General features: G+C 38.9%; 1 protein-coding gene across 1 annotated transcript in view; it reads left to right on the top strand.

The window, feature by feature from the left end:
* Positions 1–347: 347 nt before the first annotated feature.
* The window catches only part of LOC139724207 (rap guanine nucleotide exchange factor 1-like), a 143,885-nt gene continuing 124,061 nt past the window's right edge, over positions 348–20,171 (top strand). Inside the window, exon 1 of the mRNA XM_071635352.1 lies at positions 348–791. Coding sequence (XP_071491453.1) covers positions 773–791 — 19 coding nt within the window. The 5' untranslated portion in view covers positions 348–772. The remainder of the gene's footprint in view (positions 792–20,171) is intronic.

The raw sequence follows: 20,171 nt of genomic DNA, 5'->3' as shown, positions 1-20,171 counted from the left end.
GTAGCTTGGGCAAGTTTTGGTGAGATTTAAGAAATGAAATATTCTAAAGATATTGCGGTTATCATACCGTACTGATCATTCGAGTATCAGACAAGTCGACCTCCTTGCATCCAAGAAACACAACTCGTTTCCTCATATTTATGTTACTGCCCTCTGTTGTCTGAGGATTGCTTACGACTCGACTGCAAAGCATACGAGGAGCGCGAACCAATGTGGGAGCAGACAAGGGAGCTGTGTGTAAACGTGTGTGTAAGTTGTGTGTGTTATTAGTGCGTAGTGGTTTCTCTCTGCTGCTGTGGTCTGTTTGAGAGCGAGCTTTGGCCCGAGTGACCGTACCGCCAGCCAGCAGTAGCTGTACCTCTCCGAAGGGCTTACCGCATCAAGCCGTCCGTGAGAACTACCGCGGCAGCTGGGGCATGTCGTTTTCGCATTACTTTAGCATGCACCTGATACCCCTGAGATAGCATACCTACCGCAACCACCGACATCACAGCCAAGTGCTCAAATGCCGTAACTCCACTTCCAAATCAATGCAACCTGCAAACAGGATTTCAGCACCGAACAATGCTGTGGAAATCACCGTATCTGTGGTATTGATCGAATTCTGCCGAGGAAACGAAGATGCTGTGCGCTTGTGTTGGTGTGGATAAAGCGTCATCGCGCGAATTTTGCTTGTGATCTAGTCCCGGATCACTGAGGAACATTTTTCGAAGGGATAGTTGCTCATCTTGCTGGATCTATCGGACCCCTGAGCTGAGCGGCGACAATCGAGATGTCGGGTAAAGGCAGTGGTAAGTTTTAGCTCTTTTTCCGACCTGTCTGCACGCATCATTAACATTCCCATACTGAGCGGTTCGGCGCGGTGGAAGGTTGTACCCGATTGTAAACCGTGGGGTATATATAATATACCTCTACGAACGGTATACCGCCGGTGCTTTGGAGCGGCAAGCACTGTCAGAACACATTTTGTGGTTTGAATGGAAAAAGAAAAAAATATTCACTCAGTTAAAATCAGATACGGAATTAGATCCTGTTGGACAATTGCCACAGATGTAGTATATGAATCTACGTTCTAACTTGTTTAAAGCCTACAATTGTACCTGAAAATTTACAATTGACTGTTAATTTTTATTAAAGATACCGGTAGCAGTTACGAGCTACCTGTAGACAGTGTATTACTAGTAGCTGTTATATTTGCTGGTTCGAAGTTGGTAGACAAGTAGAGTTCATTGTCGAGGGTATCCATAATCCATAACTCAAATTGTTATAGGAGTCAAATTAAGAACTAAATTCACTGGTAATCCCCTGTATAATAAAGAATTGTTAAAGTGCAGAATATGTACAATAAATTGAGTGCAAAACCATAATTTTGCACCAGTAGACTTCTATGCAGTACCCCAGATGCACATGTTTTCCTGATTATGTAATATAGATACAATGTGCACTTTAGGAGTTTACTCTATGTTGGAAGCAAGTGAAATAAAAACACATGAGTACTTCTATTGTATTAAGCTACAACCTTTGTTATGTTAATCTGTATCAAGTCTAGCTGGAGTCATGATTCTTCCAAGTCACTCATGTTACGTTGCATGTTGTCTGTTGCTAAGTCATGCAGTTGAATATTTTGAGCCTTTAACTACTAGTACCGGGTACTCTCCCCTTGGGATACAGGCCTAAGTTGGTCTGGCCATGATAAAGCAAATTGGTCATTTTCAGGAGGAGGCAGGGTGGGTGGGGCTATGGGGGTGGGGGTGGCCGATTGGGGATTGGGAGTGTACACCTGACTTGGAGAAATTCACAGGACTGAATATGTGTGTGTGTGTGTGTGTGTGTGTGTGTGTGTGTGTTTGTGTGTGTGATGAGGGAGGGAGCAGGGGAGGGATGCATACATCATGTAACTTGTTCTTGTTGTACAATCAATACATGTTCAATATAGTATGTTTGTTTTTTTATCTCCCACAAAGCATATGCTGATGTGAAAGGAAAAAACAAACTATTTAGAACTATCATTTTTTTTTTCAAAGCAAGAGGCCTGATTCATCTTCAAGTTATCCAAAGTACCTTTTAAACAAAAGTACATGTAATAAACACCACACACACACATACACACACACACACACTCATGCACACATCGTACTAGTTCATCTTTGTATGAGGGTGACGTAGATATGAAGTGATGTTAAAAACCTGTCCTGTTTTCATGTTGTTTGCTTTTTTTTAGTGAGACATTCCATATTGATAAATACATATTGATGGTCTACAAATTAGTGTATTACATAATTATATCTGCTGGAAACAAGAAAAAAATGGACAACTTACATTTTACTCTCTTCCAAAGATCCAAGGTAAGCCCTGTTTTTGAGTGGAACGTCCTTCTGTCAAGGGACACTCACAACAATTTAAATTGAGAGCTTACTCACACACCTACATGTTAGTTGCACATCCTCTTCTTCACAGCTGGAGTCCTTCTTAGTGCCGAGCTTGTCTGAAAAGGATATTTGGTGATTCCTGTTTAGATATATGTAGCTTGCTTGCAAGGTGTTATCTCACGGAGCTCAGCAGTCACAGAACTGTCTTTGTAACAGGGCAAGAAATTTACTGCATGTTTCACATCAAGTACATTCAGTGATGCACTCTCATCTTTAGAAAATGAATGTTGAAATAGATATGTACACATGTGATGGTATGCACAAAAACACACTTTTTCACTAAATTATCTATTTCATTTGATAAGTCGTCATGATATGAAAACTGATTAACCATTTCACAAATTGAATATTCCTATCACTAAGAGATCTGTCTCGTATCCACATGTTTGCATGTACATACGATTACATACAAAGTAGCCAACACACTATAATAGCAATTATGTGCCTACATGATTGGAAATGCAGCTTACAGTATCATATCCCACTGCCACCCCTCCAACATGCACAAACAATATGAGTGGCCCAAAAACTGAGGCAAGAATATCCGGTAGCCTAAAATGTAAAAATTACAGCAAAGGTAGAGTATGATCACTGACAGTTTAAGCTTTGTCAAACAAGAAGCAGAAGCAAGCATAACTCTACTTGTAGCCTATTTTTTTATGTACATTGTAACATTAGGCTGGCAATTGGCAAAATGTTGAGAAAAGGGGTCTTTTTGTCACTTCTGTGCAACTTGCGACATCAGATTTTGTGTGTTTATATGCTGCAATGGCAATTCGGTGATAACCAATGCAGACACCTGTTTCTCTGAAATAATACTGTTGAATACCTTCTTTCCACAATCATCAGTCAATATCGGTGTTTCTTGTCTCCGCGCTGGGGGGTAGATAATTGCGTTTTGCCTGAAGCAGTGCTGGAAGTGCATTTAGTAACCCATTATCTACCTGGAGAATCGGTACTGAGGTTTTGACAGCATCTGATAAATATTGATTCTGTCTTGTTAGAATCTTCATGCGAGCATCATGAGCACAATGGCTTGCTGCAGCTTGCAGTTAGTGTCTGACAAGGAATACTCATTCCTGGGACTGAGGAGCTTAAAGGGATGGTATAGATTCGGTTGAGCTGGGGAATTCACATTTCAACTTTTTGTGAGGTAAAGTATAGAAACCACTTCTGAAATATTAAAGAGCAGACAATTCCAAGAGGAATTCAAAGTTTTTATGAGGAAAGTTAGTTTTGAAATGGCTGAGATATCAAAAAGCAAATTAAAACGAAGTGGTTCTTATAAAAGGTGGGTCCCACCTTTTATTAGGATTGCTTTGTTGTGAATATCTCAGCCATTTTAAAACCAATTTTCATCAAATAAACTTTTGAATAAACTTTTAATAAGAGTTTTATATATGCTCCTATATTTCAAAAGAGGTCTCTCATCATCTAAAATAATTATCATCAAAAGAAATTAGAAACCTGAAGCTCCATCTCAACCAAAACTGTACCACCCCTTGAAAGCTGCTTGATGGGACCAGCTTTGTGCTTGTACAGGTTGCAAATCAAAGCAGCTTTGCTGTTTTCACTACATGTGTTCACATCTTAGAACATTGTTGTCAGAAGATAATAATAGGGTAACATTAAATCATTTCATTAGATGTAGGCCTACACTACAAATGCTTGCATCCAGTATTTATAATCTTAGTATATCGATACACAATACTTTGTATTTCCTCGTGCAATTGATACATTGACATTGTATCACCAAAAAACAAGATCTTAGTTTTTGTCAAAATAATGCCAAATTTCTGAAGCTATCTAAGAGATGAAAACTTCTTGAATTTCTGCTACACAATGAAATCCTGTTATGAATTCAACAAACTTGCATGCACGTGTTGACTTGTTGGTCAAGAAAGATGTACAAAAATGATAGCAAGCTTTATAACAAGCCTTTAAAACTATATTCACTGTTGTGCAGTAGTGCATAGTGATGATAATTACAGGACTTTACAGGTGAGAAGAGTTGCCCTTTGACATCCAGCTCAGCTCAGCTCTCGACCGTGTGCATATTGCTGGTTTGGCAGTACATTACATGCATGCAGTAGTACCCCCTACCCCAATAGGAGGGTCCTAGCATACAAATGAAGTTCCACCCTATGAAGATTTATGAACTTGTAACCTTACTCCCTGTCTAGCAGGTTGCCATTGAAGTTCTGCATTCCTCAAGAGCCCTTGGGGTATCATATTTCTGAACAATTTGTATGGGGGGTGTTTCTTTGTCGTTCTTGTTTTTAGTCACATGTTTAAAAGCAACCTTCCTCTCTGGTGCCCCCAACACAACCAGAATGCAATCACACATTGAAGAGTTTGTTTGCAAAAACCGATAAGTCCATTTTTGAAGATTTTTAAGTACCGTTTCTGTCATAAAGTACAAAATAATACCTTGTAAATGATGTATTGGTCACTACATATAAAGGTACATTTTTGAAGTTATGGTCAAAAGAAGCAAAAATTTTCTTATTATTCTCTTTATTTTTCTTGACCTTTAATCGCAAATATCTCCATTTGGCTAATATGGACTTATCGGTTTTTGCGAACAAACTCTTCATATGTACATGTGCACTCTCATACACAAATACACATACAATGTACACACACATACAACATACACAAATATATATATCCATATATATATTTATTTTTTAATGCACATTTCCCTTTTAATAAGAAATTAAAAAAAGAAGAGTTGCCCATTCTTTGGATTAGATACTTACTTAGAGTGATCCTTAGAAAGAAAATGAAAGCAAACACTAGCCATCAAAGGCATTATGGTTTAACTGCTTGAGAAGAATTCAAGCCATGCTGCACAGATGCAGTTTTAATCAAGTTACAAAAAATGTGATAAGAGAGGATCAGTTCCATTGACTGATTTGCTGTGTATAATACCTGGATTTTAGCAAATCAACCAGTATATGAAACAGAATAAACAAAGGAAAGAACAAACAAATACACACACCAACATATAAAGGAATATAGATGTAAGGCACTCTTCTCCTTTCAAGCAGAATGCTGCAGTATGATAGATTCATGGGGGGGGGGGGGAGGGGTGTACTGGGTAGAAGAGATCAACAACAACAACAACAACAACAACAACAACAACAACAACAAAAACCCTGTGGTTTATATAATCTGCTAAGGGAATTGTTCATGATAGACAACATTTCGTGTACAGGTGTGTGTATTTATAAGTAACATAGTGTACGGAATAAAGAAACAAAATTGAACTGAAATTGATAAAAGCTATGCATTTGTAATCTGCATTATATAAACAATGCTTGATAGTTCAATCTGTATTTTTGGTGATTTCATCTCAGTTTGATATATTTTTTCCTTTTTTTTTCTTTTGTATGTACATGTATGACATAGGCCTATTATATGTAAACTGAAAAAAAAAAACCCAAATACTTGTCACATTTTATTCAAGTCCATGGTTCTGTTATATGTACACTATATCGATGAAAATATTTCTTCAGTTGTGATATTTTTCTTTTCTTTTTGGGAGAGAATGGAGAGGGATATCAAAAGTGGAATTTCAACTTTCTGGTCTTTGTATCTGCCAAGGGAGTTATTAAGAGTTTATGGCATTGTTTGTTTTGCCTGTTTGTAAACAGCATGGACCAAAAAATATTGAACAAAAAGGAGAAAAAAGGTCTCCTGCTGTGCTGTGTTGACCTGTACTGCAATGTATTGAATTTTTGAATTTTCTTTGTTTATCAGTAATAAATTGTATGACATACCCAGAGTTTCTAGGATCAAAGAAAAATCAACCATGTACAAGTTGTAATATTATTCATAACTAACAGTGCTTGGACAGGTGATCTGTGAGGATGTACACTGTTTATGACTGTGATCTTTAGAGTTCTTACTGTCATTCATTCACTCAAGAAAGGCAAACATTGAACAAACAAGTTCTGTCAGGACAATGCACAAGTGATGATATTGATAAGGGATGATATGATATGGCCTGAGATACTGTAGGATACACATAATATCATCATGTCTATTTTCCTATCTCTGTTGGAGATTTGTGGTATCTTCTCCAATAATTGACCTTTGATAAATGAGTAGGGGAAGTCCACAATATGGGTCTTCTATTGTCCTTTTCAGGACCAGACAATTGATGTCCTGAACAGGTGACCATGCTGCTTCTTCTTTTTTTTTTAACTTCTCTGTTATTATTGAAATGAAAGAAAGATATTATTCAGAGGGGTGAAGGCTCAGGTTTGAGTTGCTTCAGTTTGTCTCCCTCTACAAATGAAAATTTGTTAAGATCGCAACTGCTGATCTGTAAATTAACAAACATGTCGGAAAAAAGGAACCTATCATTGTTTGCAGGAATACATCAAAATATGTGCTCTTTTTAATTTGCTGGAAAGGAATCAGCTCCATTCTGTTTCAAAGAGCATCATACTATCTTTGTTAGATCTTACATTCTGAAAGGAGATGTGAATATCCATTTCCTTGGTGGAGAATTTGCTCCTGTATTAAATGAAGATATGTTTTGTGATAGTGACAGTACGGAATTTACAATTGTAACAGAAAAAAAAATAGATAAAGAATAAAGTTGAATTTAGGTTATTCAGTAACCTGATGCTTGGTGTAAAGAGCTTCCAATCAAAATTTCTTTACTTCCTAATAAATCTGATCATCCTGTCTAATTGACCCAGTGATAGTGACAGTACAGAATTTACAACTGTAACAGAAAAAAAAATAGATAAAGAATAAAGTTGAATTTAGGTTATTCAGTAACCTGATGCTTGGTGTAAAGAGCTTCCAATCAAAATTTCTTTACTTCAATAATAAATCTGATTATCCTGTCTAATTGACCCAGTGATAGTGACAGTACAGAATTTACAACTGTAACAGAAAAAAATAGATATGTAGATAAATGAATAGATAAAGAGTACAGTTGAATCTAGGTTATTCAGTAACCTGATGCTTGGTGTAAAGAGCTTCCAATCAAAATTTCTTTACTTCAATAATAAATCTGATTATCCTGTCTAATTGACCCAGTGATAGTGACAGTACAGAATTTACAACTGTAACAGAAAAAAATAGATAAAGAATAAAGTTGAATTTAGGTTATTCAGTAACCTGATGCTTGGTGTAAAGAGCTTCCAATCAAAATTTCTTTACTTCAATAATAAATCTGATTATCCTGTCTAATTGACCCAGTGAAGATTCTGTAGATTATCATCAAGTGAAGATAACAGACCTGTATCATACTAATTTGAAACCTCCAACCATTCTTTCCACTGCCAATTTACTTTGTTAGCTTCTGTCAAGCTTGACAGTTACTACTGACCACTGACCTCCATTGGGTCAAGTGAGTGACCTCTCATATTTTGTGTCAGAGGAACACAGGAAACTGGTTTGTTGTCTTCCATCCCATCTCAAGAAAAAAAAAAAACCAGAAGAAGAAAGGAATAGAAAAGATATTAAAAGAAAGTCTTCGTGACTAGGCATTCCAAAAAGTTGACATTTAAAACAGAAGTTCATGCTGTTGTACAATGTAATTCTATTATTTAAAGCAATCCTTGCAAGGCAACAGACTATATGCTTTATTTCTTTTACTGGTACAATATGGAAAGAGAGATGCAACATATAACTTTGATTACAATTTGTAGTACAATGCAGAAGGTTTTTTAAAGAAATAAAATTTTGATATTCAAGGTAATCATTTTGTTAAAAAAAAAAGGGGAAAAAAAGCCAAGACAATTCTGAGTACTTCTGTTTTGGTTTACTTTGCTTATTTGTTGCGTATCCATGTGCTTTGATAAATCACCTCCGGCCAGTTTTAAAGTTTGCAACAGTAGGTCATTACCACAGAAAATAAAGGCTTACATCTTTTATTTTTCAGATGGAATATTGAAGATGGGCCATTAATTTTGAAACTGATTTTTTTGAAAAAGTGAAAAAATAAGAATATTCAATACACAGTGTATTACACATACATCATGTATGATGTAATCGACATGTGTTACATGACTGCAGAACAATTATTTTACTAAACTTTTGCAGATGGAATGTCATGGAAACCTTTCATAAGCACAGGCTAGGAAGAAGTATTTTCCTGGAAACCAAATATCCTGTTTGATTTATTATTTTCTCTCTTCTCAAATCTCAGGATGATCTACAAATGTATTCAATAGATTTGTGCCATAGACAGTGTAAACAGTACAGTTTCTTGAATACATCAGACAAAATTAAATAAATCAGTGGAATTTTAATATTTTACTTTCCACAATGCAGTGATTCATGTATACAGTGTACATGTAGTTATGACAATCATGTAAGATAAGGTGATGATATACAACTATGTAGGGATACGTTATAGTTGGGGGTTTTTTATGCACAAGAAGGAAATTACCTGCTGCCACAGATTATTTTAGAGTTGCCATTTGTGAACAATAATTGCCTTTTAGATGGGAAACAGAATACTTTTGTTTTTTTCTTCGTGTTCAAACAATGGGAAAGTTGTAGTCCCAAAATATAATTGCCTTATCAAATTTGCTGTTGGAGAAAAAACAAACCAAACTTTTGACCGCTCTCAATATATTGTGAAAAGTTACAGATATTATGATCCATACTATTTGTTATGGATACATGTGCATTCTACTATCATTTCTGGGCACTTGATTGTTCCGCGGAGGAATATGTAAATAAAAGAGTTCGGGAAGATGACCGAGATCGACCAAACACCTTGTTTGAGAGTCTGGGTATTTTGGTGGTTATGATGGTTCGTTAGGCCAAATTAACCTCCCGTAACAAATTGGGGGCACGTCCGGGAGTTCGGCAGGGTTTCTGCGGACTTAGGTGATTTGGTCGGGTTTGATATTATCCCAGGCATGCCAGGAGTGTTTTTTCGTTTTCGCTTGGCCGATGAATTTCGGTGAGTAGCGTGTGTAGCACTCTATGCTATGTCGTGGACATGGGCGATCGCGATACAGTTTACGTCGCGCAACTACGTATGTCGTTTGCATCGTGATTGGAACAGTGTACTGTATGTGAAGGTGTTACGATTTGAGAAAGCATGGTGCGTTTACGGCGTAGTGTGTGTACGTGTGTGTATGCACGGAGATGGACGCGGAGTGATATGGTATACATTTTGATGTAAATCGGTCGTCTTTCTGTGTCTGCGTGAGGGAAACTCACGTTCGTATTTCTTTCGGGATCGAAAGGGTTAATTTGGCACGTGCGTAGTGTTGAGGATGGTTTAATCTGGGTATACGCTGCTGTAGTGTCTGCGTGGAAACGTTGGTCAAACGTTTGTCGTTGGTCCCGTACGTGGTGGTTCGTGTGTGGTTCTGCATACGGGTTATTCTACGGCGGTTCGTATGTGGTTAAGCATACGGGTTATTCCACGACGGTTTGTACAGCTGTATGTGATTAGCATACAGGTGATTTCATGGTTGTTCGTGTGTGGTATAGCACACGGGTTATTCCACGGTGGTTTGTGTGTGGTTTAGCACACAGGTAATGCCATCGTTGTTCGTGTGTGGTTGAGCACACGGGTTATTCTAAGTCGGTTCGTATGTGGTGTAGCATACGGGTTATTCCCAGTCGGGTCGTGTGTGGTATAGCATACGGGTTATTGTTTATAGTGCGACTGGTTTTCTTCAATTGAAAAGGGTTTTTTTCAGCTGGCTGGCTGGTGAGAAGTCAGGTTTTCTTGTTGCACTATTAATTGTACATTACTGGTGCATAATGGAGAAAGATCAAGATTTTTCCATTGAGAAGTTTGTGGATTCACCCACAGTTGAGGAATTGCTAACCTTGAAAAAGGTTGATTTGTTGCGTGTTGCAGAAAACTACAAGGTTCCTGCTGTGAAGAGCACAATGAAAAAGTCAGAGATTACACAGCACACGATCAAATTTCTTGTAGATGAAGAAGTATTTCCCCTCCAGGCATTGCGTAGCATATCAGGTAGTCCCCCTGGTGATGTGCAAGGGAGTGTAGAAGTACGTCTGAAAGAGCTTGAACTTGAAAAAGCGAGAATTGAGTTAGAGAGAGAGAGGGTTTCTCTTGAAAGGGCTCGTCAAGTCGGTGAGAGAGAGTATGGTGTAAGCGTCAGTGGTGGGCATTTTGATATCGCCAAAAATGTCAGAATGGTCCCTGAGTTCGATGAAGGAGATGTGGATAGATATTTCCTGCATTTCGAACAGGTGGCGGATAGCATGGAGTGGCCGAAAGAAAAATGGCCTCATCTTTTGCAGACTAAGTTAAAGGGAAAGGCATGTGATGCTTATGCTTCACTGTCGCGCGAAGAAGCTCAGGATTATGCAACAGTAAAAAAGGCAATTCTGAACGCGTACGCCTTGGTTCCTGAAGCGTACAGACAAAAATTCAGGAATAGTAGAAAACTGGAGTCACAGTCATTCAGAGAATTTGCAAAAGTGAAGGAAATTGCCTTCACTCGTTGGCTGCAATCAGTAGGCGTGGATACTGTTGATGATTTGCGGGAACTTGTGCTACTAGAGGAGTTTAAGAGTTCGCTACCTCAAGAGGTGCGTTCGCATATTGAGGAACGGAAAGTGAAAACTTTGTTGGTAGCTAGTACAGTGGCTGATGAGTATACTTTGTCCCGTAGTCATGGAAACAGGTATGTAGGAAGCAAATATGCAGCTCCTAATCGTCTAAGTGTTGGCAAGACAAATTCTAGCAGTAAGACAGAGGTGAAAGCTGGTCTAGTGGTGGGAAATGAGACTGACAAGAAAGGTAGGAACACTGAGAAGCCTATTGTGTGTTTCCATTGTAGGCAACCAGGGCATGTGAAGTCTAATTGTCCCATTCTGAACAAGAAAAAACAGGAAAAAGACAAAGAAATGAAGTCTCATCCCAATGGATTGGTGAGTCGTTCAGTGGAATCGGCAGGTGATTGGTGTGAACAAGTTCAGAGTGTGATTAAGTCAGCTGATCAAGACAAGATTAAGTCTCAGTATGAACCATTCACTTCTGTAGGCTATGTGTCATTGGTAGGGTGTGATGAAGCCAGAAAGGTTACCATCCTGCGAGATACTGGTGCATCCCAGTCATTGATTCTCGACAGTGTCCTTCCTTTTGGGCAAACTTCGTCCACAGGCACAAGTGTACTGTTACAAGGAGTAGAAGGAGGTTACGTTGAAGCCCCTCTTCACACAGTCGATTTGCAGTCAGGCCTAGTTTCAGGAAGGGTGAGCCTTGGTGTTAGGAAGTCACTTCCTATGGATGGTGTAGCATTGATATTAGGCAATGATCTTGCAGGAGACAAAGTGACTATTCCAGTGGTCAGTGCAGTCCCTTTGGATAAAGAAGGAAATGAGACAGCTGCATTGGTTCAGGAATTCCCTGAAGTTTTCCCAGCTTGTGTAGTCACACGTTCCATGTTTAGAAAATCAGAGGAGTCTGAATTGAAGGCTAGACCAGAGGATATCAGTCTAGAAGGGAGTTTCTTCTGTCGGTTAGATGATGTAGAAGCAAGTAGAACCGCAGCATCAAAATCACATCAGATAGTGGATGAGTCTCAGCCTGTAGATGAAACTGAGATTGGGTTGAACAAGAGCTCTTTGATTGATGCACAGAAGAATGATCCACAGTATGTTGAGAGAAGTGCAGGTGAGAGTGTGAAGCCAGTCATGTGTGTAGTAGGAGAAGAGTTGAATCACACAAGAGATGACCAATGTGCTGAACTAGAAAGGAAGTGTTCAAGTGTGAAGCTTAAGAACTCGGATGCACTTTGTGATCTTGACAGGAAAATGGTTCATTTGTCCCATGGTGAGAGAGATGATGTGAAACAGATCATTGCAGATTTTCCTGAGTTGTTTTCAGATGTTCCTGGTCGCACAAGTGTGGTGCAACATGATGTGGATGTGGGGGAGTCAGATCCCATCAAGCAGCACCCTTATCGTGCTAACCCAGAGAAGATGCAACATTTGCAGACTGAGGTGGAGTACATGTTAGAACATAACATTGTAGAGCCAAGCACTAGTGCATGGAGTTCACCATGTGTATTAGTTCCCAAGCCGGATGGCTCATATCGCTTTTGCACTGATTATAGGAAGGTGAATTCATGTACCAAATCGGACTGCTTCCCTGTTCCAAGAGTCGATGACTGCATCGATCGTATTGGAACAGCGAGCTATATTAGCAAGTTTGACCTACTGAAAGGTTACTGGCAGGTACCTTTGACACAGAGAGCAAAGGAGATTTCTGCATTTGTAACTCCACAGGGCCTTTTTCAGTATACCGTGATGCCGTTTGGCATGAAAAACGCCCCGGCTACATTCCAACGCATGATGAATGAGTTGATTTGTGGATTGGATGGCTGTGAGGTATACATCGATGATGTGGTGGTTTGCAGCGATTCTTGGGATGACCATGTGAGAACGGTGAGGGAGTTGTTCAAGCGGTTGTCAGCAGCCAGTCTCACAGTTAACTTGGTGAAAAGTGAGTTTGGACATAGTGAAGTGCAGTTTCTTGGTCACGTCGTTGGTCATGGTCGAGTTCGTCCCGCAGCGGCTAAAGTCCAAGCAGTCCAAGATGTCCCCGTTCCCAAGACGAGGAAGGAGCTGATGAGATTCATCGGCATGGCCGGATACTACCGTCGCTTCTGCCATAACTTCTCGGATGTTGTGGCACCCTTGACTGATCTCCTGCGGAAGAACGTGAAGTTCCAGTGGTCAGCCGCATGCCAGTCTGCGTTTGACCAAGTGAAGGCAATCCTGTCGAGTGGTCCTGTGTTGGCAGCGCCGGACTTCACAAAAGGCTTCAGCCTAGCTGTCGATGCCAGCGATGTCGGAGCAGGCGCCGTGCTGATGCAAGCTGATGACGATGGAGTGGACCGACCGGTCTGCTACTTCTCATAAAAATTCAACACGCACCAGCGGAGGTATTCTACCGTTGAGAAGGAGACCCTAGCGTTAATTCTTTCGCTCGGCCATTTTGATGTCTACGTGGGCAGCACAACTCAACCCGTTGTTGTGTGGACTGATCACAACCCACTGACATTCGTCAACAGAATGAGAAACAAAAACCAGAGACTGATGCGATGGAGTTTAATCCTACAGGAGTATAACCTTGACATTAGGCACATTCACGGAAAGGAAAACATTGTCGCGGACACACTTTCCCGTGCTTAATTGAGACATCTCGATATTTTGTATTGTTGCCAGATGCAACAATTGTGCAAATGTATTTTATGTTTGTGACACTTTAAACAGGTGTAATTCTGTTTTGCAAGTACACAGGAAAGTGTGTGTACATCATGTTTATGTATGTATTCTGCATACACTGTAATTGTGATGCCAACAGCATGAATGGCACTTTGAATGTGTAAATAACAACAAGGAAGTATCTTCAGACATGTTTGTGTTAATAAGGAAACACAGCAAGCTATATTTGTGTTTTGAGTCACTCTCCAAAAGAAGATATGAAGGCTGTTTTAAGTTACACTAGCCATCAACAGTTGTCAAGAATGTGAGTTGTTGGTACAATAACTTCAAACAGGTGGTGTTGCTGTTTGTATAGAGAATGTGGTGTATCGAGTAATGTAGGTACCGTTCAGGTATTTGAAGTTTCATACTTGTACATGTACAGGTATTGCTTAAATTTGTTGTGGCATACACCCTAAGTTTATTGGATGTTGCTTTTTGCATTTAATTAGCATGTATACTGTATCAGGTACAGAAAGCTTTTGCTCATTGTTATAGTTCAATCATTGCCTTGGCGAAGGTGTCCAGTATTTCACAGTTGATCCAATATACCAACAGGCATGTATTTAAGCGAACTGTGTTATACAGGGATGCATACAGGTATACACACAGGTTATCATCGGGGATATCTCATTCAGGTTCATTTGATGCTTTGTTAGGTAGGTCATACTCTTGGTGTTTTGTATGTTGACAGGCAAGTTTTCAGAAACATAATTAGGGTATATGACATTTGTTGATATCTTGACATTTCAATAGATGCTAATACAACGTCTACAGGTATATGCAAGTCACATATCATGGAATATGATGTTTTGGTTTTAGGTTGTAATATGATTACAACAGTTGGATTATATGCAGTTGCTTGTGGAAGAGATGACGTGTTTTATAATCGTTGTACACAGGTTAATCATTTGATAATGACAGTGTAAAAAATTGATTTATGTTGCATGTGTGTTCTAACGAGGAAACCACATGATTTTGGTACAAATGTATTGTTTGTGCTGTATGCATAACATGATTGCATAAAGGTTAAGGTGTTGAGAAAGTTAACATTGCAGTATTCAGTGTTGCACAACTACATGCAATTCCAGTATGCTGTAACTCACAAGCAGCAGTAACTCACGAGAGTGTAAGATTGGAACATGTTGAATGGTACTAAAGTCGTACATGTTTTATCACAGGTTGTGATGATGATATAGCCATAGCATACTTTGTTTATGTGTTCTTATAATGATGTAACCATGGTAAACTCATGGAGTTATAAGAGTGAATTGGAAGAGGAATGTACAATGCTGTTCCAAAATATTGTGCCAACGTACATAGAGTCCATTTGTGTTAAAACGTTAAATGCACTCTTTTAGGGGGGAAGTGTTATGGATACATGTGCATTGTACTATCATTTCTGGGCACTTGATTGTTCCGCGGAGGAATATGTAAATAAAAGAGTTCGGGAAGATGACCGAGATCGACCAAACACCTTGTTTGAGAGTCTGGGTATTTTGGTGGTTATGATGGTTCGTTAGGCCAAATTAACCTCCCGTAACATATTAAATATACAAATGTAGCATTCTAAAAAAGAGACTATGAAATACCTTTCTATAAATGGCATAGCATGCGGGAGGGTGTTGCCTCTAGATGTTCAAAGCTATACAGGAAAGTGGATCACAGCTTGCAACAATTATGATTGTTGATTTCATTGTCATTTGGCATTCGTAACACAATAAATCCTGCCTGTTAGCAATGCCAAATGCATATAATTCGGTTAGCCGGATTATAAGATGCTCATCCCCGATCAGAAATCATTTCTATCCAGGAAATCACTACTTACGTGTACATTGATGATGAACAAAAGAATCCCCCTTTTAGACAGATTTTTATAGAATACAAATACGTACATGTAATCGTGCAATCTCCAGCATTGGCACAAAATGCAAACTGATTTAATGGTAATGTCAGCTACAGTGTGCGGAGATGGAAAATACAACACGCCTGTCTTCGCCCATGTTTGTGACAGCATCTCAATAAACAGATGGATTAGGGAGATTTTGGAAAACCATGTTTATTTCTGACCTTTTTAGCTAAGTAGTGATAGCCTGACGTCCGTGGGTAGGAGTTGAAATATCAGGAGGACTTTCCAGACTTTTTTTTTCTTACATCTTTGTGTGTGATTGGTCAGCTACAGGAGAGAATTAGCACTAAAAAAGTACACATTATAGGTGCACTTGCTATTTCTGTAAAATGAGTAATTATTTTATATTTAATTTGATAACAGGATACAGTATTGCACTTACAGTAACACTTAATATTGTGATGGAGTGAAGCCTGTTTTATTTTGTCAACCCTCAGATGTGCCCTTAATGTATTTAAATTCAAACTTCTACAAAATGTATAGAGAAATAAACCATTTGTCATGAATCATGGCAGAATTTCTACAAATTTTAAATTGTATTTATTTATTTATGATTATTTATTTATTCATTTATTTATTTATAAAATATTTTTTCATGTATTCATTTATTTATTTATTATTATCATTTTTTTTTTTTTTTGGGGGGGGTATTTTCTATGTGTCTGTGTGAGGAGAAAGTCTTTCTCAGCCAAACTTGTCATCATTATTTATAGTGTTGTCATTGCTTGTTCTGTGTATCACATTCATATCGTGCAAGACTAGACCTTTCCATTATAGGGGGTTTTACAGTGTAGATCCATACAGTGCATGATACGACAACCTGTGTATCAGGTTTGGTACTTGTGTAGAATCAGGGAGGCGAGTCACCTCTCTGGTAGAAAGTTGCATCACAGAGTATTGAACATAATTATGTACATCACAACAGTATTGGTAGTTGAAGTGGAAGAACTATAGTGTTAGTAATAGCAGCAGCAGCGGTAGTTCATAGAAGTAGTTCTTAGGAGGAGTAATTATACTGTAGTAGTTCTAGTAACAGAAGTCATAAGAAAAAAAATAGTACTTTAATCATGATGCTGATAGAGAGAGGTGGGGGTTTAAATGACACATGTATTTAGAGTAAAAAATAAGTGTAGTGCTTAAGCCTATGTCTTTCAATATTTTTCTGGTTTCCCACCAAGCAATATAATCATGCCAAACATCTTCCCTGCAGCCAAGGATGGGGGGGGGGGGGGGGAGGGTAGGGGGAGGGGAGCCTGCAGTGCCAGTCAGCTTTCTGTGCCCTGCTGAGACAGGACAAATAGGGCTCGGCCCGGAAACTATACAAATGAAGATTCGCTTTCGACAGACTGTCTCTGAGAGGTGATATTAGGGTTGACAGACTCGGGCATGGTACCCCCTTTGCTGGAAAAGGTAAAAATAGACAGTGGGCATACTCCCAGTGTGGGGATACGTTTCCTGTCATTGGACCACTCTAAGAATGAAAGATAAAAGCAAAACTGATTCGAGACTGGGGAGAGATAAAGTCAGGAGGAGAGTACATATTTGAGGTGAAAATCAGCTGCAAAGCAGCCTATGTATAATGGCCACAGGAATCAACAACAGAGAGAAATGGAAATGGCAACATTCTTGGCTCATGTGCATATTCTTATTCTCACATTTTTAAAGGTCCCCCCCCCCCCCTATTGAGAAACACTGGTAACATTTTACAACCAGCTTTAGTACCACAAACCAAAATGCTCGACATTACATGTTTGTAACTAGTCAAAGGAATTAAGTAATTTTCAGCAACTGTAAATTTATCCTTACAAGTGTTTTCCTGATATGGTGTAGGCCTACATCATGGTGTAGAATTCTCATCAAAAGGTTATATGGGATCAACCAAAAGTTGGAATATGAATTCAAATACCATTTGAATGGGTCGTCTCACTCTGATTTTCCCAAACTTTCACTGGTTATAATGTATTTCACTCATTCTACTTATGGATGATTGAGTATAATGTAGAATAACAAGCAGTTCATCTGGAATCCAGACAGTAAACAAACTGTAGTAGCATGTGTGGGGAGGCTTTCCTGTTATTCAAGTAATAGATTTGATTATGGGTAAGTCCAGGGAGGTGGGATCCACCTTCCTGGTACAGTATGTCTGTCTGATAGTAAAAAAAAAAAAAAAAATGAAAAGTGCAATGTCGGGCCTGAATATAGTACAGCATGTAGGCCTAATTAGATACAATGACTTTTAATTGTCTACTATGTATCAGTAGGGAGATGCCCCTTTTGATATTGGTGTTGATTGTTTTTTAACTTTTTAATCAGCAAATTGTTGCCTTTGCAAGTATACAAGTAAAATACTGCATTTCATGTGTTGTATTTACGTGTGATTCATACATATGCTGTACACACACACACACACACACACACACAAAGTGTATATAAAACAATGATTATGTACAAAGATATATTTGCATGTGATTCATACATATGCTGTACACACACACACACACACACACACACGTGTATACACACAAAGTATAAATAAAACAATAATTATGTACAAAGATATATTTGCGTGGTAGAAGAGGGGGCCATATCAGTATGCACCCCATGAGTCAGACCAATAGGTGATATGTAAGATGCTTGAGAAGCATATGTTTGTATGTTTCACCACAGGGTGAATCAGTCTTGAGCAATAATAAGATGTGATTCAAGCAGAGAAGCATTCCGTGCCACATGTGACAGACAGCTGTCTCAGGCTCCTTAGCCTGACTACTTATAGATTTACCTTGGCCTTGACTTTGAACCATTCTTATGCAAGAATATTACTTTCAAAATAGCTCATTATTTTGGGTCGCGATCAGGATCATGACCCAAATTTCGAAATTTTTTACAGTGAGAACAGAAATAATGTGATATTTCGCAAGATTTGGGTGAAGATCCAAATTGCTGTACATGTACCTTGTGCAATCTTTTTCTTTTTTTTTTTGGCAAAAAGATGTGAGTTTTGCAATGAGAATGGTGACCGCATAAAGTTTTGAAATTTTATATCCCACAATCCACTGTGCTTGTTGCTCCTTGCAATTTAATCATTTTTTTTTTTTCGATCAAAAGGCTCTAAAAATGGGGCATTATTACAGGGTCTAATACCCCTTTCAAATAATCGTGGATGCGGATAATAGGAGCAATAAGTCGTAAAATTTTGATTACATGAACGGGAGATTATTTTGATGCTGCTATTATGCGCATTATTGCAGCATGAGGAGTTGATCGAGAATACATGAACGCGTTTTACAACTTATGCGCACTAACATTCCACAGTTCGGTCGAAGGTCACTCGATTTTCCGCACAACCGCTGATTGCTGAGCTTGAGCGAGAGCTGTGCATACACGTGAGTATATATCACCGGAAACATTACGTCATTATACTATAGAGGCGTGCGAAGTAACCATGACAAATACTCCCGTCTTTCGCGCCGTTATATGAACGGGCGCTCGTAAAAGTAGTGCGCACTTCATGGGATATATGAACGCGATTTTGAATACTTCATCCGCATTATTTGGATGCGGATAATTGAACCGCGATTACCTGAAAGGGGTATGAGGCAAAACCCCCTGGGCAATTACCCTGGACCCTTCCCCTGACCCTAACCCTACCCTAATCCTGAACCTAATCCTAACTCTAACCCAAACTCTAACCCTAAACCTAAACCCTAACCCTAATGTTTACTCTATTCTTGTCACTAACCAGTATATAGGGGGGGGGGGGATAATTTGATTACCCTGATACGTTTTTATGTTACAGTTGTACATGCTTACATGTGATACATTTATGAGGTACGTATGGTATTCAATCATCCGACTAAAGTTTGTGATTTCACCAAGTTCTTCTTGGGGTTTTTAAAGACCTTTGTTTCTGATATAGCAAACTTATAGTATGACAATGGAAGACCTTCAGTCTCAATCTCACTGTCATGTTCCCTTAATGTGACCCTGAGGGGTTCTACTTTGGCTGTCACACTCAAAACACAAAGATACCAATATTTTCCCTCTCCAAATCCAAACGGGCTTCCGCAGGATATCACATGTTCAACCACACTGGGTGATGATGTACTTGTGTAGCGAGTGTACACAGGAATGGCAACCCCTTTTGCTTTTTTTTTTTGGGGGGGGGGGGGGTGGGGTGGGGTGGTAAAAATATTGCTCAATGTACAGTGTATGTACTTCATTGTGTCTATGCAGAGAACAATGGAACTCTCCTTGTGTACACGTACAGTATGGGGGTGGGAGTGGGGTATTAGTAGGAAGACAAGGGATTTTGTGAGTTTGTTATTATTTGTCAGGGTTAGAAAATAAAGCCTTTATTAGGAGGGAAGGACAGATACATGTACTTGGTACTGCTGGCAATATATTGCCCTTTTGTAGTGAACGGAACATTGACTTTATACAAATGTACGTATGTATGTGTTCGTACTGAATTAATGCTTTGAAAATTGATGTTTGCCATGTAGTGAAGTGCGAATTCAATTTCTGTGTGTGAAAAAAAATGGTTAACTCAAGATTGTGACAAAATTAAAGCTTGATAAAAAACAATAACAAACAAA

Source organism: Diadema antillarum, unplaced genomic scaffold (genome assembly GCF_040938485.1).
Source record: "Diadema antillarum isolate AM-2024a unplaced genomic scaffold, OU_Dant_1.0 scf00000208, whole genome shotgun sequence".
Lineage (NCBI taxonomy): Eukaryota > Metazoa > Echinodermata > Echinoidea > Diadematoida > Diadematidae > Diadema > Diadema antillarum.
Note: the sequence above shows the minus strand (reverse complement) of the source record. Positions and strands in the feature narration are given on the sequence as shown.